Here is a 24,363-nt window from a genome sequence, read left to right on the forward strand (position 1 = left end):
CCATTAGCTAAGCCAAATACTGAAGTCAATTATTTTCTTTTTGTATTGTGGTATCATTCTTGATGAGGGTAGAATGCTGGTCAATGTAAGGCTCATACCAGCCTATGACACATATTCAGAGAGGTCCATCATGTCTCTTTTCATATAGTCCAGGAAGGTACATCTCAGGTCATTAACACACACATAGACTATGACTGAGTCATATGGGTACTTTTGTTTGAGTGATCTGAGTGCCTGTGTGATCTGGAAAATTCTGACCCTGACTGGCAACTGACTGTAATCTTCTCTTTATCCAACCTGATGAGAGAGGCATCTGTGCGTCTCACGATGGAGTCTCCTATGGCAAAGATGTTTGAATGTGTGGTGTTTTGCCTTAGGGGGTTGCTTGTGGAGACACTGTGATGTGTATTTTGATGCTTAGTGGTTGGTGTTGACTTGGTTTTCTTTGCATGAGGCTTCTGAGGTTCTGGTAAGTTACTTGTGAGCACTTCAGCATATTTGGGTTTATGTGTTGAGACTTTATTTAGTGAGGGGAAATGATGTGTGTGTGCTGACAACCTGTTTGTCATTTGATTTGTCAGTATGTGAAAGTGGTGTCTCCGGTTTTATAGTGTAACTACATCTCTCACATACTGTGTTTGTCTGTTTTAGGATTGTTTGTCAGCATACGAGACCATTGCTACATCACCTCAGGGTGCCCATGTCCACCAGAATGGCCATAAAGACAGCCGAAGAGTATTGACCCATGGTTTCAGATTATGTACTATGAGTTTAACCAGGGAGAAGAGAGAGAGGGTAGATTTAACTTGATTGGGATGATTGCACATGGAAGAAAAATAACTGTTACACCCATTGTGAACTGCAGCTAATCAACAAGGTGATGTTGCTCTGTACGCCACAAGACACTCCTAGAGCAGCAGGGGGACTAGAGAAGCTTGCAGACATAGTCTATACAGGGCACTGCTAAGCCCTGCTGCCTAGCCTAGCTGCTTGTATAGAATTAGAAAAACAAGTTTTACAACAGCAGGGCCTGCTGTTGTAAAACAGCAGGGCCTACAGTCCATTCAGGAAAACACACAATAAACTTTCAGCCAGCAGCCCCCAACTCACACTTCTAGCACAAGAATGCAGTCAGAAAACCCTCTCAATGTAAAAATGCTGGTTTCACAGGTCAAGTGTAGAGAAATCATACAATCTAGATACTACTATCCAGTAAAACCAGCAGACACAATGTAATGAAGTACTACAGCAGCAGTGGAAACAGTTCAGCTTTGAAATTCTACTAAAGTGCGAGAAATGTAACAATTAATACAGGATTCTTATGAAATACAGTAAAAATAATCAGTAGAAATGCAAAATTATACATATTTTCATACTTTTAGCAGTGGATGCCTTTAGCTGCAGCAGACTCTCTGTTATATAAACAGTAGCCATGAAAAGTTTTCTGTGATGCCCTAAAATTATTTGCAGGAGTTAACCAAGAGATTGTTTTTTTTTTTTTTTTTTTTTTTTTAGAACTTGTAGGGGAGAAACTAGAGGCTTTATATATTAGATTTAATACCATACCACCCTGTCCAGTACCTTGTTTGCTATGTGAAAGCTATATGTAAAATATGGAGACTCCTTTTTGAACTATGACTCTGTAATTGCAATGAGTTTAGAGTTGTAGTGACTGGACCAGGCCTTCCTTTGGGACTATTTGTGCCAGGTCTGAAGTCTGAAGGTTAAATATATGTGAAATAGATGAGTTTTTAAAAGCTTTGAATGACTAGGGTAGTGGCCGCAGAGGCTGTAGACAAAAGGGGGAGAAAATACATATCCAGTACAAGCATATTTGGGGTTTCCCATGAGCAGATGTAGGGCCAGGATTTACATGGATGTCACCTGAGAGAAGAACAATAAAAATTCTTGGAATAATATGATGCATCTGTGATTTACAAATAGACTATAAAACAATTTGGTAAAGAAAATAATGTATTTTCTAGTTATTGTCAGTAGTAACATTTTGTAATGAAGCTAGTATTCTACACTGTGACAGGAAAAAATTGGCCTGACAATTTTTTTTCTGTTGTGTTGGGTTTGTGTAAGAGAGGGAATGAATTGTGATGCTGCCTAGGGAATTTGCACGGCTGTAGTTACAGAAGGTTTAGTAAGTTTATGCAGAGTACGGCCATTTAACTAGATATTGTAGTAATTGAAGACACCAGTATTTGTCAAATTTCAGAAACTATCCAGCCACCTACTCAACTGAATAAACTACTTGAAATTTCAACAAGAGGTCTTTATTCCTCCCACAGGGAGGGCATCAGAGAGAAAGAGAGAGAGACAGAGTCTCCTAGATCTGCTAGCTAAAGTGATTTTATCTGGACTAATCCTTTATATTCTGTTTCTTTTTAGTCCTATCACCCGCTGGGCCACAGGTGGGATACCTGACCTGACGTGAACCCTCTGGATTACCTTTCTTTGTTATAGTTCTCTGACATTTAGGCTGATGACTGCAGACTGGGGGATGGGGAGGCTATTGAATCACATTCTCTTACTCAAATTCTTAAGCAAGGCCTGGAAAAAACGTTGCTTGGTGTTTAATCATGGGCTTACCTTCAACTCCAAGGAATGCAGCAAAGTTTCCTTTGGTAAATTTCTCATCACTGCTTCTTAACATATAGATAATATTCCACTTAAATTTAACACTCATCAGGGACTTGACTTGTATGTTGACAACATAGTTTTTTTTATCATCATTTCTCTGTGATGGTTAGAATAACCTTCTACCACGCACGACTTATCTCTTGTGCATCTACTCAAAGTTAAAAGAAGTTACCATCACATTTATTTATCCTTTATTAGGCTCAGCATTGAATATAATGTACCGTTCAATGAGAACCACACTAAGCGCCTAAACCAGCCTGAGAGTCATCAATGTTTCCTCAACAAAACGACCTTAGGCCATAGTACCAGTAGTTACCATAATACACTAAAAGACCTGTCCCCTTCTCCACAGTGTCTTACAGAGTCCAAAGGGGTAATCTCTGTTTAGCCTTTTATGCTATGAACAGCCCAGAATTCTTTGATCTCCTACACCTAACCAGAAGAAAAGAAAACATCCACTCTAAAGATCTAAACTTGTACAACCAGATCAACAACACTAGATGGCATGACAGATACTGAAGCAAAAATATTCACTGTTTTAGAATAGGCTGCCCTTATCTACTAAGTAAAGTACTTACCTGGCAACCTGTAAAACATGTATGAATAACTGGTTGGTTATTGCCAATTTTCACCAGGAATTTATGGAGAAAGTTAGCTTAATGATGGGCACTGTTAGTATGGCACCATTATTGAATGACGTGGCTAAACTGCTTGATGGTCTCCTTTGCCATAAGCTTAGTAATAACCTTTGAGGCTCTGAAGCAAGACACTGACAGATGGATCTTTAAAGGATGGTGTGATGCAATGGATTTGTAGGAATGCAGCAGCTGCTGTAAAGCTAAGGAAGTGGGGGTAGTTGGGTATTTGAATGGGGTGGGGAGTTGGACACACTCCCAGTTAGTGGGACTCAATCAGGCTTTGGAAGAGCAGCTTCCTTTGAGGGGACTAGATAAGGTAAGGATAAGCTGCAACACCATTTTTGCAGATCATAGAAAATATGAAGTAGAGAATGTAGCTGTAGATAAACAGCTTCTGATACCAAGAGTGCATTTCAGTCTGCATAGCAGTAGAAGGAGACATACCTAAACAGCAGCCCTGCACAACAATGTAAGGCAGCATGAACCACTGGCCAAGTGTTTAAAAAGGGACTAAAGGCAGTGTAGTCATATAGCAAAGCACATTTGCAACCTAACTAGTGCTGCTAAAGGTAAAAGGCATGAGTTGTAAGACCTCAGTCTACATGGATGCCATTCCTAACACGCAAGTCCAAAGAAATGCTTCTAGGTGCTCCAAATGCAGAGGCAGTTGTAAAAGCAAATTGGAGCCGATTAAGCAAAGCAGGTACGTGCAGACCCTTCTAATATTTATGCAACAGATGCAAAAAGATATATGAAGAAATGCTGCCAGCAGTTTGCTTAACCAATAGCTATAAGTATTGTTACTAAAACAGCAACTGGAAAAATATCAAAGTTTAGTAAGTGGGATATGTGCTGATCTGTGTGTTAACATTAGCACTCTGTTCAAACTCAACAGGGTAGCTTTCTAAGAATCTGTACTTTTTTGAAATACAAAAGAGGCAGTACAAGTATTGGGGTGAGGGAGTCATGGAACTGCTGCAATAGCTGTTCTGCACTTGATCACTCAACACTGCCTTCCATATCAATAAATGAAGAAGTCTCATACTACAAAACAGTGCAGCAGCATGCTTGTCCATTAAACAAGTACAAAAAGAACCTATAAATTCAGTCAGGATAAGGACTTTACATAGCAGAACACGCCATCACAATCTGCTAACTCTGTAGTACAACAAGGATTGCAAATAAGCACAAAAGAAATGTTTGGGCATAAGCCTGATAAAGCCTATTGTGAATGTATCAAGGTTTGAAATATACTTTTTGATTCTGCACTTAATGACAGTCTTGGTAACTTATAATATTTCAGTCACTGTCAATCACCCCAAAATACTTTAATCCTACCCCACGAAGAAGATAATATTAGCAGTAGGCCTGGGGCTCCTAATTTGCAGATGATCAGGGGGAAACATTAAAATAAACAATAAATGGGTTGTTGTGCTCTAAGAGTAAATGTAATAAAACAATGCTGACTAATTAGTGAGCTGCTATAAGATACAAGATAGGGGTCTACCTTATATTATTGAAAACCCACTTCACCGAACTGCAAATAAATGAGACGACTTTGCCGAAAACTCCACCATAGGGAAATTTGCCCTTTTCCCCACTATAGTGCAATCTTGGAGTTGGTATATTTAGTTAGGGGTGGCCCCCCCACTTGGGTAGGTTTGATATGCTCTGGTGTATTTGTTTTTACCTGGTGGCCAAGTGTTTCCTTTCCCTGAGTAAAACTTCAGTGATGTGCATGTTTGAAAAACTGAGTTTTCAGCAAAGTCATCTCATCTTTTTGCAGTTTGTTGAAGTGGGTTTTCAATAATATCAGGTACACCCCCATATAAGATATCAAAGGAAAAAATGCAACCCTTATTAGTGGGAGTCAATCAGGCCTTGCACATACAGCTGATAAATCCTGGCATAAGAAATCACATTTTTTTTCACAAAAGTGAAATGAGTTGTGAAAGTGCTAAGCACCTTCAAGATCGTAATACTATCCTGCTTCAGTATTTGAAATTATTCTCCATTCTTATCCATTTTGCAGGTGTATACTTTATACCAAGTGGCGTGCTTACTCCTCTTGTATGTATCACTTCCAGTTGCATTCACTCTGCTGTATGCAACAGGTTGTTCTTATCATACTAACAGTGAAATATTATAACCTATTGACAAAACAAAACATGAAAGAATACTCAAATAGACTTTTGTTAAATAATTGACAGATTTCTAGTCCAACTGGAAGCCCTAAGTTGATATTGGTCTGTCCTTATCCATGTGAAGTATTTGATTTATTTCTCTTTTCAGAGCAAATTTTCTGTGTATTAAGCATAATCAAATGAAGATCAGTTAAGGTATAGCTTACACTGCTTAGTAGAAAACTGAAAAGTCATATCAATAAACACACTATAGGGATTCTTATATTAATAAGTTCTTTATTATAGAGATAATCATAGCAGGAAACACTTTATTATAGAGATAATGAAGATATTTTCAACTGGATTTGAAAGATCTAGTAAAAATGTGTTCCATCACTTTTACTGAGTACAATGTGAGTGAGATCTGTTCAGTAATGCATGTACTGCGGAGCTGCATTTCTTCTTAAAACCAAAACTTATCTTATTAATGGGCACCACGTACCGGCTGCTTTGCTGTATTCACCATGCAGTATGATGAACAGTAATCAAGCTATGAGAAAATGTTACTGTGAACAGTAGAACTGCTTATACAATGCTATTTTTACAGGATAAGAATTATATCAGGCTACTGTGTGATTTCTCCCTGTATACGATGTTAGCAGGGGCTTACACATTGTATCACATATACTGTAATTTTTACAGTGCTGCTTGCAACGAGATACTGTCTTTGCACTGATAACATATGCATACACATTTCCTCATCTGCTCCTGTCACAGATGGGCCATCTGCAGGGCACAATGCTGATTACTCACTGGATACATGCTCTGAATTTTGCACAGGTGCTAAGCTGCCAGCCTTTACTGCATAGAGCAGATGCACAGGTAAGGATGATTATGACTGGGTCACTGATCATAACCAATTTGTAATGCATGGAACACAGCGATTATGGTCTGATATTCGGTTCTGCATAGAGCAGATGCACAGGTAAGGATGATTATAGACGATTATAACTGGGTCACTGATCATAACCAATTTGTAATGCATGGAACACAGCGATTATGGTCTGATATTCGGTTCTGCATAGAGCAGATGCACAGGTAAGGATGATTATAGATGATTATGACTGGGTCACTGATCATAACTAATTTGTAATGCATGGAACACAGCGATTATGGTCTGATATTCGGAAAAAGACAAATCATTTAAGTGCTATTATAGTGTGATACTCAATCTTAACAAATGTTAAGCACCCCCTGCTTAATATGTTAAGGTTGGGTCTGGAGCTAGGCAGTCAAATCTGCCAGTCCAGACCAGCAAAAGACCACGTCAGAATAAAAAACAGATTTGTTTCTACCTGCTGCCTGTAACAATGAGGAGTCCCTTCATCTTATAAACTTAGAAAGTAGCTCGAATACCATTTTGCAAAGGATATGAAGTCTGAAACTCAAATGTCTGTCATTATTTAATGACTTCAATCCTCAGTGGTTTGCCCAAAATATAACGAACTGAACAGACATATGAGGCAAAAATCTAGACATTTGAGGGGCATGGCAAGGTAAGTACAAAGATAAAAGGCTGAGTTACATTGTCTTAATAACAGTGCTCGCTAAATGCTTTATGGGTTTGAAAGTCAGCAATACACAATGTTTTTTTCTGTAACTAGTAGTACATGGAGCAGAAAAGGCTCCATGCACTGCAGAGAATATGATCAGGTCTCCAATCATAACATTTACTTACATGTTCTTGATACAGATGCCAAGATTCAGCTCTCAAGTTTCATTCTGGAGGTGAATTTCTTGGCATCTATGTGTCGAATACATAATAAGCTAGTTATGATCGGTGACACAATCATAATCTTTTGTGTTAACATCTTTGGGGAATGTTTCAAGGAACTCACCTTAAGAGTACAGCTTAGGAGGTCATTTTCTTGAATACATTTTGGTAGGTCATTAACAGATAGCTGTGATTAGTGACAATCACAGTTCTTTTTATGACTTGGAAATTTAGCTGCTCTAATGTACTATAACTTATAGACAAGAAAGAAAAAAGGTACAAGAGTAGTGTTCTACAGCTATGACATTTTTCTGTGGAGTCTGTCTATTACTGCTGCAGCACATAACAGAGTTCAACAGTGTTAAAAGATACTTAGCAAAGTTGTCTTCTTTCTGATTTCAGTGTACAATTGTGGCAGACCATATATTACGAAGATCTTCATGATGTGTTATTACAGTTTAAGTATATTTGAGTTTGTGGGAGTGGATAAACATTTTTCCAAACTACATATAAAAAATAATGTTCGTGAGATGTTGATACCAGTGACATCAGCTTATATGAAATCCCTTTTGATAGTCAGAACTACAAAAGAATGCATGCTGGCTCCAAAGAATTACTATACTTTTATTTTATGCTGTTTATCAATAAAACAATCATACCGGTCATGCCTCTGTCACTGGTGTCTTGGCAACACACCTATTCAGGTTCAATAGCACGTTTCTGGTTCTGTATGCATGTACAGTGATGGTCAATGATGAATGAATGTTTCCATTGAACTGTGTAAAAGTGCTTTTTAATGTAAGCTTGTTTGTCTTACTTCTGGTAACATTTTTATAAAACTCTCATACAACTGACCAAAATGCCACTTTGGCATCAGCTCTGCTCTATTATTGATATCATCTGCTTTGAATCTGACTTAACATAACACACTTTATCACCACAGTATTTTCTGTGTAGTCACACTTGAGTAAACAGCATTATGTTAAATATTATTAACTGCTTACGCTATACTCAAACCAGCTAACAATTATAACAGTTACAATTATGCCTTCACATAAGCATTCTTTACTGTGAACTTTTCCTCTATATTAAAAAAGAAAAAGCATTGTTTATTGCTTTTATCAAATGAACAAAGCAAATACTCCACAATGACTAAGAAAACAAACAGTTTGAAGTTTTGGAATGACTACTTACTGGTTTAGCACTGATCCCTGCTGATCCTTCACTTTTCCAGGGCTCCTTTATGATTTTTGTTTTGGCAGGAATGGGGCTATTGTCTTTGCTGTTGGCCCCAGCTTCTCCGATGTCCACCCCACTGTCCTCGCTGAGGGTCTGTCCACTGTCAGATAGTTGGGAAAGGGTGGAGGCTGGAGGGGACAGCAGGAGAACAGCTGTTTATTGGCAGAAAACAAGTTTCAGTTCACATGGCACTGGTAACCAATACAAATTATGCTATTTAAATAAATTACCCTCCCCTTCTAGGAATATTTAGTTGAACTTTGACAAAATGTCCCACATACCATCTGCATTAATGTGGTTTTCTTTTTTTACATAACTGATTCACTTGTCTGTCTAGACCATACAGAGACATTTCTCTAAGGAAATGACCAATCACTACACAAGTATCACCACTTTAGTTTGAGGAACTTAGACCCTGTTCCTATCCTTCTGTTAGCTGTCCTAAAACAAGGCATGGGTTATGCCAGTACTTAGACTTAATTTGTACTGCTTTCATGAGATGGTCTTTTGAAGTCAGTGGCTATCTAAGGGTCCTGTCTTTTTTCTCTGTGGAAGTGGTGCTAATACCAGGTGCACTTTTATTGTTGTAGCAGATGTCTGACACCCTTAAATGATGCAAGATATCCTGCCACACCTGCAGTTTCATCCAGTGATTAAACAGGCTGAGCATGGCCCTATGCCCTCCCTCTGCCCCTGAACATACATTCCACCCTGCCTATGCCAGCTGTTAGACACCCATGCTCAATCCCAAACCAAGTCATCATCATTGAAGACAGATGCCATATTTATATACCAACAGATCAACTGTTGACTTCAAACTGACCACTACAGATGGAGGCAGCATCTGACCTAGAAATCGTGCAAAGTGCTGTGTTTGATCCAAACAGCAGTTCTGCATGTCTGTGGTTCCTGCGGCAGATACTAGTAACACATGTAAAGCCTACAAAAATGTTTGCTTTTTAGGGTAGGAGGAACACTGCCCAAGGATTCCCTGTTGTTCAGGAACAAAGTGCATTCTGCTGACTGTTTCTGTTTGCCAGGAACTACAAACTGACCATAGGGTCTGAGGGACAGGATTATGGAAACTTCACTGGCAGCCAAGATAGGAATATGGGTTAGCCTCTCAAAATGATTTCAGATTCAGGGGTACTTTCTAATATAAACCTTAGTGTCATCATGGTACAAACATTATCTGAATGTGGCTGTTAGGAGGTTGTGCTATAGAAAAATTACAAACTTCAGAGATGTGTATACAAATTATTTTTCATTTATGATTTTATAGTAGAAATACACTAGGAACATTTTTTTACACAAGAAAAAGCTCTGACTGATTATACAATTCTTATTAATCCAAAGCACACACGTACATACACACTACAAAAAAAAAAAAAAAAAAACATTTTAACAAATGTCATGTATAGATTCACAGGTTAGTAGCAGACATGATCATTGAGAAGCTTAGCCTAAGCACCCAATACACTTGTAAATTAATTAGCTTCCCTAGTTGCAGAAAGCCATACAAAATATGCTAGGGTGAATTTACAAAATACCCATCCAGTCAACAAGACTGGTTTTAAAGGTGACTAATCTAATGCATTTGTTGACCAGCAAGCAAAAACTATTCCACAAATATCTAACCCAATATATCCCCTACCAGGAACAACAGGAGGCTCATCTATGTGTTGTTGAAGATGAGGATCTTTGGAATGAGTCTTCATAGCACTACTAGTTTTCTAAAAGTGAAAGAAGTCTAGCAAGATAGGAGTTTTCAAACTAAAGAAAGCTAAGCAAAGGTATGTGACAGAGTAAAGTGATAAGGCCTTTAATCCTTCTGGGTAGTAGAGGAGCTTAACTCTCTAATTTTTAAATAGGAATTACTGTGGCCTTTCAAACTGGGCAAAGTATTTGCAGAAGTATTTGCTGAAGTTGTTACTATATTCTATTATTGGCCTAATGAAAGAAGAACAGAACATGTTCTTAAGATCTACAAGGATATTTCTTTGGTAATTAGCTGGTTGAGGTAGAATGATTTCCTAACTATGACTTGATACATGCTAATCAAAGTATAGCTTCTTGCCAATGACTGTGTCCATATCTCTAAAGTCTGTGCCAGTTTAAAGGAGAATGCAATTTATGCAGAAGCAATGCATGGTGGGAGTCCAGGCTATGACAATATTTGTAACTATGAGGTTAAAACAAATAGCCTCTCTAGGGGGATGAAGAACATTTGGTCCGGGTAATTGGCATTGTCAAAAACTAAGAACCACCACTGTATATATTTGTCACTGGTTGTGTAGATTTGCAGTTGATGGACAGGTGCTTGAAATCACCTAAGCTTATCACTCTAGATAAAAACAGGTATAGATGCCAACTTATGTAAGTATGTGTCATGGCCAGCAGGGGACATGATGTGGACTTTTAATTAACAATAATGTGACAATCAGTCTTGGTATATGCCAACAGCATTTTCAGGAGTTGTAGTATCAAAAAGCAACTAATTGAAAAGCAAAGCAAAAAAAAAAAAGGTACACACACACACAAAAATACTTTCCTTTTGCAATATCTGAACCAAAACCCTACCACTACATTCAGAGTTAATTTATCTGAACAGTCGAAGGGATAAGGAAAGTGTTTTTGCAAAGTAAAGTATAGGGCTGGGGTTAGGAGCAGGGTAAGGGTATAGGGCTGGGGTTAGGAGTAGGATAAGGGTATAGGGCTGGGGTTAGGAGCAGGGTAAGGTTACAGGGCTGGGGTTAGGAGCAGGGTAAGGGTATAGGGCTGGGGTTAGGAGCAGGGTAAGGGTATATGGCTGGAGTTAGGAGCAGGGTAAGGGTATAGGGCTGGGGTTAGGAGCAGGGTAAGGTTATAGGGCTGGGCTGGGGTTAGGAGTAGGGTATAGGGCTGGGGTTAGGAGCAGGGTATAGGGCTGGGGTTAGGAGCAGGGTAAGGGTATAGGGCTGGGGTTAGGGTAAGGGTATAGGGCTGGGGTTAGGAGCAGGGTAAGGGTATAGGGCTGGGGTTAGGAGCAGGGTAAGGGTATAGGGATGGGGTTAGGAGCAGGGTATAGGGCTGGGGTTAGGAGCAGGGTAAGGGTATAGGACTGGGGTTAGGAGCAGGGTAAGGGTATATGGCTGGGGTTTGGAGCAGGGTAAAGGTATAGGGCTGGGGTTAGGAGCAGGGTAAAGGTATAGGGCTGGGGTTAGGAGCAGGGTAAGGGTATAGCGCTGGGGTTAGGAGCAGGGTAAGGGTATAGGGCTGGGGTTAGGAGCAGGGTAAGGGTATAGAGCTGGGGTTAGGAGCAGGGTAAGGATATAGGGCTGGGGTTAGGAGCAGGGTAAGGGTATAGGGCTGGGGTTAGGAGCAGGGTAAGGGTATAGGGCTGGGGTTAGGAGCAGGGTAAGGGTATAGGGCTGGGGTTAGGAGCAGGGTAAGGGTATAGGGCTGGGGTTAGGAGCAGGGTAAGGGTATATGGCTGGGGTTAGGAGCAGGGTATGGGTATAGGACTGGGATTAAGAGCAGGGTAAGGGTTAACACTCTTTAGTAAGGATGGGGAAGGGGATCTTCATCTCTCTGTATCACCTTACCATGGTGGTTATCTAATTAATAAATGTCACATATATTGAGGACTTCATTGTATTATGTATCCTAGATGTAGAAAGCATGTATACCTTCATATCTCATGAAGCTGTCATCAGGGGTCCTTATTTTTGGTTAGAGTCCAGTAATCTGCATCATAATCAGATTGTAGAATTCTGACTAGATATGCTGAGATTGCATTAAGAAACAAATGTGTTTTATTCTGACAATAAGTGATACGTAATTACAAGGAACAACAATGGCATAAAACCTCTGCCAAATGACTTATGTGGACAACATTTCATATTTCTATACTGGATCAGTCGAGGCCCAGGTTAACAATGACCGCCACCAGTACTGTTAGCCAACAGGGTGCTGGTGGAAATTGGGCTACTGTTGGCCGAAGGAGAAGAGGAGGGGGAAGGCATACACGAAGGCAGGAAGAGAGAAGGAAGGTTAAGAGTGTAGTAGTGAGGGTAGGAACTTTGAATGTTGGCAATATGACTGGTATAGGGAGAGAGCTGGCTGATATGATGGAGAGAAGGAAGGTTGATATTTTGTGAGTGCAAGAGACCAGATGGAAGGGAAGTAAGACCAGGTGTAGAGGAGGTGGGTTCAAATTGTTCTATCATGATGTGGATGGCAGGAGAAATGGGGTAGGGGTTATCCTAAAGGAACAGTATGCCAAGAGTGTTTTGGAGGTGAAGAGAGTGTCTGTTAGAGTGATGTTTATGAAGCTTGAAATTGATGGTGCAATGATGAATGTTGTTAGTGCATATGCTCCACAAGTTGGGTGTGCAATGGATGAGAAAGAAAAATTTTGGAGCGAGTTGGATGAATTGGTGGTGAGTGTACCCAAGGGTGAGAGACTAGTGATTGGAGCGGACTTCAATGGGCATGTTGGTGAAGTGAACAGAGGGGATGAGGAAGTGATGGGAAGGTATGGTGTTAAGGAGAGGAATGCAGAAGGTCAGATGATTGTGGATTTTGCGAAAAGGATGGACATGGCTGTGGTGAATATGTATTTTAAGAAGAGGGGGGAGCATAAGGTGACGTACAAGAGTAGAGAAAATGCACACAGATGGATTATATCCTAGAGGGCCAGTCTGAAGGAGATTGGAGACTGTAAAGTGGTGGCAGGGGAAAGTGTAGTTAAGCAGCATAGAATGGTCGTTTGTAGGATGACATTGGTGATCAAGAAGAGGAGGAGGAGTGTGAAAGCAGTGCCAAGGATTAAATGGTGGAAGTTAAAAAAGGGTGATTGTGAGGTGGAGTTCAGGGAAGAGTTAAGACAGGCACTGGGAGGCAATGAAGAGTTACCGAATAGCTGGGTAACTGCAGCAGAACTAGTAAGGGAGACTTCTAGAAAGGTGCTTGGTGTGACATCTGGACAGAGGAAGGAGGACAAGGAAACCTGGTGGTGGAATGAGGAAGTACAGGAGAGTATACAGAGGAAGAGGCTGGCGAAGAACAAGTAGGATTGTCAAAGAGATGAAGAAAGTAGACATGAGTATAAGGAGATGAGGCGCATGCCAAAGAGAGAGGTGGCGAAGGCTAAGGATAAGGCATATGGAGAGTTGTATGAGGGATTGAACACTAAAGAGGGAGAAAAGGACCTGTACTGATTAGCTAGACAGAGGGACAGAGCTGGGAAAAGATGTGCAGCAGGTAAGGATGATAAAGGATAGTGAGGGAAACATACTCACAAGCGAGGAGAGTGTGTTGAGTAGATGGAAAGAGTACTTTGAGGGGCTGATGAATGAAGAGAATGAGAGAGAAAGAAGGTTGGATGATGTGGGGATAGTGAATCAGGAAGTGAAACAGATTAGCAAGGAGGAAGTAAGGACAGCTATGAAGAGGATGAAGAATGGAAAGGCTGTTGGCCCAGATGACATACCAGTGGAAGCATGGAGATGCTTAGGAGAAATGGCAGTGGAATTTTTAAACAGATTGTTTAATGAAATTTTGGAAAGTCAGAGGATGCCTGAGGAGTGGAGAAAAAGTGTTTTGGTACCTATCTTTAAGAATAAGGTAATGTGCAGAGCTACAGTAATTACAGATGGATAAAATTGATCGGTCACAGCTTGAAGTTATGGGAAAGAGTAGTGGAAGCTAGGTTAAGAAGGGAGATGATGATTAATGATTAGCAGTATGGTTTCATGCCAGGAAAGAGCACTACAGATGCAATGTTTGCTCTGAGAGTGTTGTTGGAGAAATACAGAGAAGGTCAGAAGGAGTTGCATTGTGTCTTTGTGGACTTAGAGAAAGCATATGACAGGGTGCCTAGAGAGGAGTTGTGGTATTGTATGAGGAAGTCGGGAGTGGCAGAGAAGTATGTAAGAGTGGTACAGGATATGTACAAGGGTAGTGTGACATTGGTGAGGACTGCAGTGGGAGTGACAGATACGTTTAAGGTGGAGGTGGGATTACATCAAGGATCAGCTCTGAGCCCTTTCTTATTTGCAGTGGTGAGGGACAGGTTGACAGATGAGATCAGACAGGAGGCCCCGTGGACTATGATGTTTGCAGATGACATTGTGATCTGTAGTGAGAGTAGGGACCAGGTTGAGGAGACCCTGTAGAGGTGGAGATATGCTTTAGAGAGGAGAGGAATGAAGGTCAGCAGGGCTAACACAGAATATATGTGTGTAAATGAGAGAGATGGTAGAGGAATGGTGGAGATGCAGGGAGTAGAGTTGGTAAAGGTGGATGAGTTTAAGTACTTGGGATCAACAGTTCAAAGTAATGGTGAGTGTGGAAGAGAGGTGAAGAAAAGAGTACAGGCAGGGTTGAATGGGTGGAGAAGTGTTTCAGGAGTGATTTGTGAAGACGGTTACCAGTAAGAGTGAAAGGGAAGGTCTACAAGAGAGTAGTGAGACCAGCTATGTTATATGGGTTGGAGACAGTGGCGGTCACAAAAAGGCAGGAGTCAGAGCTGGATGTGGCAGAGTTAAAGATGATAAGATTTGCACTGGGTGTGACTAGGGTGGACAGGATTAGGAATCAGTATATTAGAGGGTCAGCTCAGGTTGGACAATTTGGAGACAAAGCAAGAGAGGCGAGATTGCGATGGTTTGGATATGTGCTGAGGAGGGATGCTGGGTATATTGGGAAAAGGATGCTAAGGATGGAGCTGCCAGGTAAGAGGAAAAGAGGAAGGCCTAAGATAAGGTTTATGGATGTGGTGAGAGAGGACATGCAGGTGGTTGGTGTGAAAGAGCAAGATGTAGAGGACAGGAAGAAATGGAAACAGATGATCCGCTGTGGCGACCCCTAACGGGAACAGCTGACAGAAGATGATGAACAATGGCTGCCACATATGCAACCATATATGCTGATTTATATAAGCAGTATTTTTTAAATTTGTATAACTATAAGCAATATATCAATCATTTTGGCCAAAATATTGAGTGAGATGTGACATCGATATCTTGATGATTGTTGACGTCTTCGGAATGGGTTTTTATAGCATTTCTCTTTGGAATGGGTTTTTATAGCATTTGTAAGCCTTTGTCAGTTTTCTTTTTCATAGCAATTTCTGTCTGAATTTCTCTGTCAAACACAATTTGTTCATCATTGATTTTTTTGCATGTTATCAGCACAAAACTATTTGATAGTTCTGTTATGAATGCATTATACTGGAAGCCTTTTTCTAAAAAAATTTCATTAATGGCTTCCAGCAGTCTTTCATGATATATGTTGAGCAACATTCCCTACTCACAGTTTTTGTGTTTCAGTAGAATTTGCAATAGTAAGGAATGATTGTCACAGATAGCTGATTTACAGATTCGGCTTCTTAACAGAGGATATTAACATACTTTGATTCAGCATGCCCAAAAATATGCATGAGATATTGATAGGGAAGATTACTTCAAATACAAAGAAAGGACAGCAGATGACCAGTGTTGTGCCTCACTCTCTTATGATTTTTGACACTATTTGGTAATAATGTTTTCAACATTAGAAGGGTTCTATGCAAATTCCAGCAAATTTTTGAATGCTGATACGTTTTTGGTTCTCTTAATACTGATGACTACCATAAGAGCAGAATTTTTGGCAGAGATTTCCAAGTTTTAAAAATCCTTTTAAATCCCTCATGACCCAAAGATATTTTGCCTACAAACATAGAGGCTGTTTCCCCTGCTTTTGCAAACATGCAAACAGGGTTAAGAATTCCACTTCTAAAAATACACCTACAATCTCTGAAACTAGGAAATTCTTGACCTGTAAAACTGAACATGTGATCTATTTAGTGACATATTAATTTAGTGTATTTTATGTTGGGGGAATCAACATATCAGTTCAAACAGAGACTTTAAATCATTTGCATTATTTGTACTGCAACAGAGATAGAAGTGTTTTAGGGAAACAAATTACAACATCAAGATACTATTTTTTTAAATTTACTGCTTCTGACAGTGTTTCCACTACAATGGGCAACTCATTTGAAAGAAAAGATTTTTTACATAGAAAAAAATCCATGCAGATTGTCAGCCTACGGACTCTGTTTAGTCCAGGGTTTAATGAGACATTAAAATAAATAAATAAATAAGTAAATAAATTGTATTAATGCCTTTTTTGCATTTTATTATCGATACCCCATGTCCCAAGTGTTCTCCGCATCCAGCTGCTTCACTCTATAAAAAGTGAAACAAGCCCATGTACCTTCTGCAGCAGCAGCAGTCAGACTTATCATATCGCACTACCTAAATAACTTGCACAGCTGAATTTCACCTGCAGTTGGCGAAAGTTCACAGGGAACAAATAACCAAGTTAAATCTATGTAAGGCAATCTGCAAGACTCAAACTTAATAACTTAATTTGTTATGTCTAGTGTGTATTGTTTTGTAGTGATGAATCTGCTGGAAGGATATCCCTACCCCACCCCCACTTACCCACACGCCTTTTACTACTGAAGGTGAAGCTACATTAAAACTTCAGCATATTTCACTCATCAGTGTAATATATCCCTGGAAAGACATTGAAAAGCACATAACTATAAAATTTAATTCTGTGACTCAAGACAAGTATTTAGAGTTCAGACATCTTGTAGGATGTATCCATGAACATCCTACCTCACTGATTGTTTATGGTGGTATACCATCTGGGGGGGGGGGCTGCTTTCCACTCAAGGAACTGAATGCTCCACCCTGCATCTTAGCTTGCTCTCTTACTGCATTTGCTGCTGTGGCTCCAACTTCAGATTCAATTCACTACCCCATGTCACAATCACTATCCCATGCCACAAGTGTGTTTCTCCATCCAGCTGCTTCTTGTATTTTCTTAATTATTATGGTTTATTTAATTTTGCTTCAAACTTGTACTAGAAAAATATAACTAAGATTTCACTGTGTTTAATTGTGGCTAAGTGTTGTGTCTTTGCTGTTAATGCGTAGTAAATATATCAGCACTGGGTGTTTTACAGTAGGATTCAGTGAAACCAGCAACATTTTTCTTGTTGTTGTTTGTACTGCAGTTACATCAAGTAAGCCTATAGTCTGTTGCCATCTGGCTGTGTTCTTTCTTTCTTTTTCTCTTTTCTTTATCCCTTATCATCTGTAGTACATTTGTTTATGTTATGTATATATGTTTCCACTCACTTCTACTGAAGGCTTCTATTGTAATACCTGATTTTATGCTTCTATGAACAGCACAGTTACATTTCATGCACACCTTACTTTCTTTTATGTAGCCAAACTTATCTGCTCTCCCTTACATCCATCACCTTGAGTTAACATGCCCTCTACTATACTTTTTTGCATCATCTCTACATTACCATCACAGTACAATCACCACCTCAATCTGTTTAAATTAACTCCATGCTTACCAACTTCTCTTCTACTATACACACAAACTAGCATTGCACCATAAATTTACTACTGACCAAGCAAATCTCCCTACCCATCCTTATCACAAACTGCAAGGTAAAACACCTAACCACATTCTCAAAGCTCACTCTGAAGTCAAAACATTTCCAACCTTACCTTCGGCTGCACACATATCACATGATAACAATCTTTATTTACACCTGATACTACATTCAACACTCAAATTCCACTGTTACTATTTTTAAACCCACTATCACAGTTGACATGCTTCTCCTAACTTGCCGAGCCTCTTTACTCTAAATTCTCAACCTCACTACAGCTATATCTTTGCGTATCCCACACACCAATACACAACCTCCTCTAACCCTATCCCCAATAAACAACACAGCTTCTCACATATCTCCGCCCAGCTTTTCCCTTATACCCTCCCATTTTATTCAAGCCACAAACTAGCCTCCTCATCTCCTTTGAAACCACACTTGACACCAGTACCCTCACCTAGGAATAAAAAACACTTTCCATGGTACGCATTCCTCATTACCTATTTACTCAAACGTGGAGACATACATCCTAACCCTGGCCCACCCTCTAATCCTAACCAAAAGAGTAACCCCAAAGATTTAAACATACTTACACTTAACCTTAGAAGTATATGTAATAAAATAGCCCCACTGCATGCCTGGATTGATAAAAATAAACATGACATACTAGCCCTTACTGAAACATGGCTACATCCCAATGTAAAAGATGCAAAGATAATACCTCAAAACTTTGCAGTAACCAGAAGAGCTAGATCTAAAAAAAAATGGGGAGGGATAGCACTTCTATATCCCTCTACACTCAGCATCACACCCTACACCAGTAATATACCTATCTTTTCCATTGCTGAGGTAATATATATCCCTCAAAAAAGCAAAGCTAGCACTATGTAAGCATATCCAAACTTCTTTTAATGTGGCAACACCATAAAATTCAGACCGGTTTCGGCAACCATGCCTTCTTCAGTGATAAATGCAAAAGCGTAAGTCACCAATACTTATACCATGATTAATCTTCATTACATCGGTGGTGGTGCTGTGGTAGCATTGTCGCTTCACAGTAAGATGTTGTCCTGTTCGATTTTCAGCTAAAGCGTCTTCTGTGTGGAGACATGCGTGAATGGGCGTACCTTCGTTGAAGGTTGTGCGTCAGAGCTGGCAACTCGGCACGTACAAAATCTACTGCCAATCATTAGCGGACCGGAGTTCCGCTGTGGCAACCCCTAACCAGGAAAAGCTGAAAGACACAACAACATCATCAAGCATCAACATTTAAAGCAACAGCAACTTCATTTGTCAGAACTGTAATCATACACATATATTACATATGGTCATTAAGCCCTGCAGAAAACAAACCCTCAAGTTTGATGATCCAATCACTCTCCTTCTTGTTTAATATTGCATGCCATCCCAGTTTGTTTTTCCTGTCCCCCCAAACTTTATCAATGACCATAAAATGAAACTTGGCATTATTATGTTTAAGTGTGCATTTATACAAAGCATTTGAAATACGTTTGTTATGAATGTCACTAAGATGTTCTGATATACGAACACGCATAGATCTCGAGGTCTGCCCAACATAAAAGGCAGCACATGAAGATGTCACCAAATATACCAGTCAATCTGACCCACAGTTTGCAAAAAATCTAATATTATAAACCTTACTAGTATTCTTACTAGAAAACTGTTTTGTTTTTAACATATGTTTACATAATGAGCAATGCCCACATGGAAATGACCCAAAGACTTTATCACCAGTTAAGGTACCTTGTTGTCCTTGTTGTTCTATATTTTGATTCTTATTACCCCATTTATAGTGGTTGAAATGAGAGCCTAACGTTCACCTTTTCTATATGAAAATTGGCATTTGTCAAGAGTAGACTAGACAGTTCCTCATTAGCTAACAAAATATTCCAATTTTTATTAATAACTTCCCTAATAAAGTTAATATTTCTGCCATATGTAGTGACAAACCTAATAGCATTCTCATCCTCATATTTTCTATCGTGATATTTTAGCATTTCAGACCTATTTCGATCTGCTACCCATTTTTGGTTGACCTGATGTTATGAGGCTGGTACCCACTAACCAAAAACCTTTCTGTAAGGTCATCCTCAAAATATTGATAGGTATCTAGAAAGGAACAAATTCTTTTCACCCTTAGAAATTGAGACTTAGGTATATTTTCTATAATGTGGCTGGGATGTAAATTAGTAGCAAATAAATTATTGTACTATGGATATTTGCGATATATCTTGGATGCCAACATATTATCATTATTTCTTATGGCTGTCACATCCAAAAAATTTATCTGCTGTATATCCACATTCAGAGTAAATTCTATTCCTCACTTGTTTTCGTTTAAATATTGAATGAACTCTAAGAAATATTCTTCCCCACCAAGCCATATTAACCAACAGTCATCTAGAAATCTTCTCCAGATATCTATCTCAGACAAAAAAATATTATATAAATTGTCATATATAAGCAAATCATCTAAGTAGCTCATGAACAGATCAGCATATATGGGGACAAAAGACGCCCACATTGTTGTTCCCTGAACCTGACAATAGCAGTCCCCTTGGAAATACATAACATTTTTCATTAACACGTGTTCTACCATGCACAATAGCAAAGTGTTGAACCCTGGAGGATAAATATCCACTTTTTCCAACCAATATTTGACAGCTTCCAATCCAGCCCAATGTGGAATACTCGTATATAATGCTGTCACATCTAATGCACACAGTAGCCAATGTGATTCTAACTGGGAATTCTCTATTATTGTCAAGAATTCTGTAGTATCTTGAATTCTAGCTCTAACTATCCTTAATAAACGCTGCAGATGTTCTGTTAAGAATGCTGATAATGGTTCTGTTAGAGATCCTATACCGGACACTATCGACCTGCCAGGTGGTTTTTCCTAGATTTTTGTGAATCTTGGGCAACAAGTATAGGATTTGCTTCTGGGGGTCATACACTATTAAATGCTGTTTAGTCTGTGATGAAATCACTCCTTTATCACAAGCCAGGTCCAAAAAAGTGTCAATCTATTTCTTAAAATGAAAGGTAGGGTCGAGTGGCATGGGCATATAATGTCTCGCATCCCTTACCCGTCTACGAGCCTCTGATATATAATCTTCAGTGTCCATGACCACTACCACCCCACCTTTAGCCGTTGGAATAATGACAATATTTGTATTGTTCTTTAAAGTTTTAAATGCCTGTTTCTCCTCAGCTGTCAAATTTTGTTTCAATTTTAGCTTCACAATTCTTAAAGTGTAAATCTTTTATAACTGATTCTTGGAATATTGCAACATTGTCCATTGGGGGTATGAATTTCGACTTTCAAAAATGAATTTCAGTGGATCTCTGAGCCCTATTCTGGGACCCAAAGTATAATTTTAAATTAAGTACTTAACAAAATGCCAACAAATCATCCACCACACTATCTTCATTAGCAAAAAAGCCAGGTATATATTTGAACCCTTTATTAAGCAATTGTTTTTCCACTTCTGTTAAAGTTACAGAGGAGATGTTATGAACATTATACACCATATTTACTGGTGTCCCAATGTCTGTAACAACATTTGTACATTGTTTATGTTTGTTATGCTTTCTACCTCTTCTGTGTCGTCTGTACCTAAAGGGTAGTCCATGCCTCATTGCTTCTTTGAACTGGGTGACACCTGAGTAAGTACTTGTTTAACATCTGTGGCTGATGAATCCTCCCCTAAGGTACTACTGTATTCTGTACCAGACTTTATAAGACTTGACCTAGGTCTTTTTATTTTTGTTCTAACCATGTTACCCCCTCTCTCAGAAAACTTTACACTTGAAGTGTCGTGTTTGTCAGGCCTATTGTTTTGGAACTAACAAGCATATATGTTGTGTTTTAGCCATATTTAGTGGTCACATACATCATTTGATGACAAAGAACAAATAAAACTGTGGTTATAACATCATGGAACACTATAAATAATCTTAGGGTTCGCAACTTATATTTAGGAACTGATCGGAGGACTAAATTTGGGGGGTTTACACTTGATGTTGTATACTTATTAGATCTAATTTTGTCCTTGGATAATCTGGTTGCTGGAAACAGTTTTTTGAATTGTGTTTGCTGGAATATGTGATAACATCGTCGTAATGGTTGACTGTCGGATGAACTGAATTTAAATGTAATGGCTGAAGACATTGAGTTGAAAAGACTGGCCTGAGTTTGGGACTGAAGGACTAATGGCACTTTTTTGCATGTTAATTATTGTTGCTATATGGCCTGAGGGTCAACATCATTCAGAAAACTGTGTCATTATTTAAGCCTAACAAATGTTTTTTTCCCCATAGAAAAATATTTTTGAAATGTTAGTGCTGTGGAGGGGATGGTCATATAGGCTTGATTTAATGAAGAAATTTGGATAACAGTATTGAATTGTATTATATATACAAGATATATAGTTTGTTTTGAATCACTTTTTAGTGGTATAAAACAACTGTATTAATATAAGTGATATTGGGGTTCACTGTTGGATGAATGTAATTGCTGATGACATCAAGAAGACTAGCTGGAAAAGCTGGTCTGGGCTTGGGTTTGTGAAATCATAAGCAGTTTATTGAATCCAAGTGTTATTGCTGCATGGTCCTATGGTCAACATTTGATGACCATATGAGCCAATTTGGATATTTCTGGTGAGTTACAAATCTCTAACAATTGTTTTGTTCTGTAAATTTTCTGGACACACCAGATGGGTTATATGGGTTTGATTTATCCACTAAATGTGGGTATCAGCTTTTAAGTGTATTTGTAAGATACACACATCCTGAGGAATTGTATTTGGTATTTCATAACAGTCAGTGTGAATGGTATTTGTACAGACCAAAATACTCTTATGTCAATTGTTATATCTGAAAAATTGAATTTATATAGGATGTTTTTGTATTAAGTAGAAGATAATTAATGTGAAGATCATCTTAGTTTGTGTTTCCCAAGTCAGGACTGGAGAGAGGTTCTGACATAGTAGGGAAGGTGGAATAATTGAAACACAAGCGTAAATAAGTTGGGTGAAAATACTGAGATTACTCTTGAAGATGGATCTAGTTACCATATTGCAAGGCTTGTCTGCTGAGAAGCATGATTTACATGTATTTGGGCTTGATAGGTCTGGGGAGCAGAAGGGTGATGCAGATACTCATCATATGGTTGACCAACGTGGTGAACTATTCAGCAAACTAAGGCGATGACAATTTTACGTACCAACGTGTGGCATGTGAAACTGTTTAAAGCCTATCAGGCTAAAAATATAACAGCTAGAGGCCTTAGGGTTCGGACAGTACAGTATGTGAGTGTGGCGGATGACATATTGACTCATGAATGGGCACAAGCACATCAGGAGGCATCAATGACATTTGTCAACATTTTGTCTTCTTATTATGAACTGATGGTTGACAAGAATTGCGTAGATGTACAACATGTGTGTGAGGATTTAAAACAATTTGAGGGACAAGCCCGATATCAAGAGTGTTTAACCAAATTGTCCAGGATTTGTTAGCATTAGAGAAATCTTTGAAAAATAAAAAAATTCAAAAGTTTAATTGAGATATTAAAGATTATGAGCGAGGGAAACCTTTTAACCTCAGGAAGAGTGTAAAGTTTTCTGAGGGAGGGTGTAACATGGTTAGAACAAAAAGAAGAAGACCACCTAGGTAAATTCTTAAAAAGTATACAGTAGTACCTCAGGGGAGGATTCATTAGCCACAAATGTTGAACAAGTACTTACTCAGGTGTCACCCAGTTCGAAGAAGCAATGAGGCATGGACTACCCTTTAGGTCCAGATGACACAGAGGAGGTAGAAAGCATAACAAACATAAACAATGTACAAATGTTGTTACAGACATTGGGACACCGGTAAATATGGTGTATAATGTTCATAACATCTCCTCTGTAACTTTAACAGAAGTGGAAAAACAATTGCTTAATAAAAGGTTCAAATATATACCTGGCTTTTTTGCTAATGAAGATAGTGTGGTGGATGATTTGTTGGCATTTTGTCAAGTACTTAATTTAAAATTATACTTTGGGTCCCAGAATAGGGCTCAGAGATCTACTGAATTTCATTTTCGAAAGTCGAAATTCATGCCCGCAATGGACAAACATGTTGCAATATTCCAAGAATCAGTTATAAAAGATTTACACTTTAAGAATTGTGAAGCTAAAATATTGAACCCAAATTTGACAGCTGAGGAACAACAGGCATTCAAAAATTTAAAGAACAATACAAATATTGTCATTATTCCAGTGGACAAAGGTGGGTGGTAGTGGTCATGGACACTGAAGATTATATATCAGAGGCTCGTAGATAGTTAAGGGATGCAAGACATTATATGACCATGCCACTTGACCCTACCTTTCATTTTAAGAAAGAGATTGACACTGGTTTATGATGAAGGAGTGATTTCATTACACACTAAACAGCATTTAATAGTGGATGACCCCCCAG

The 24,363-nt window shown here is 39.0% G+C and overlaps 1 protein-coding gene across 1 annotated transcript in view; it reads right to left on the minus strand.

Annotated features, from left to right (window-relative positions):
- Positions 1–24,363, minus strand: part of LOC122790639 (whirlin-like) — a 288,251-nt gene that overhangs the window by 62,723 nt on the left and 201,165 nt on the right. Inside the window, exon 3 of the mRNA XM_044058164.1 lies at positions 8,379–8,575. Coding sequence (XP_043914099.1) covers positions 8,379–8,575 — 197 coding nt within the window. The remainder of the gene's footprint in view (positions 1–8,378; positions 8,576–24,363) is intronic.

The sequence above is a fragment of the Protopterus annectens genome, chromosome 16.part0 (genome assembly GCF_019279795.1).
Source record: "Protopterus annectens isolate FY-2018-M chromosome 16.part0, PAN1.0, whole genome shotgun sequence".
In the NCBI taxonomy this organism is placed as follows: Eukaryota; Metazoa; Chordata; order Ceratodontiformes; family Protopteridae; genus Protopterus; species Protopterus annectens.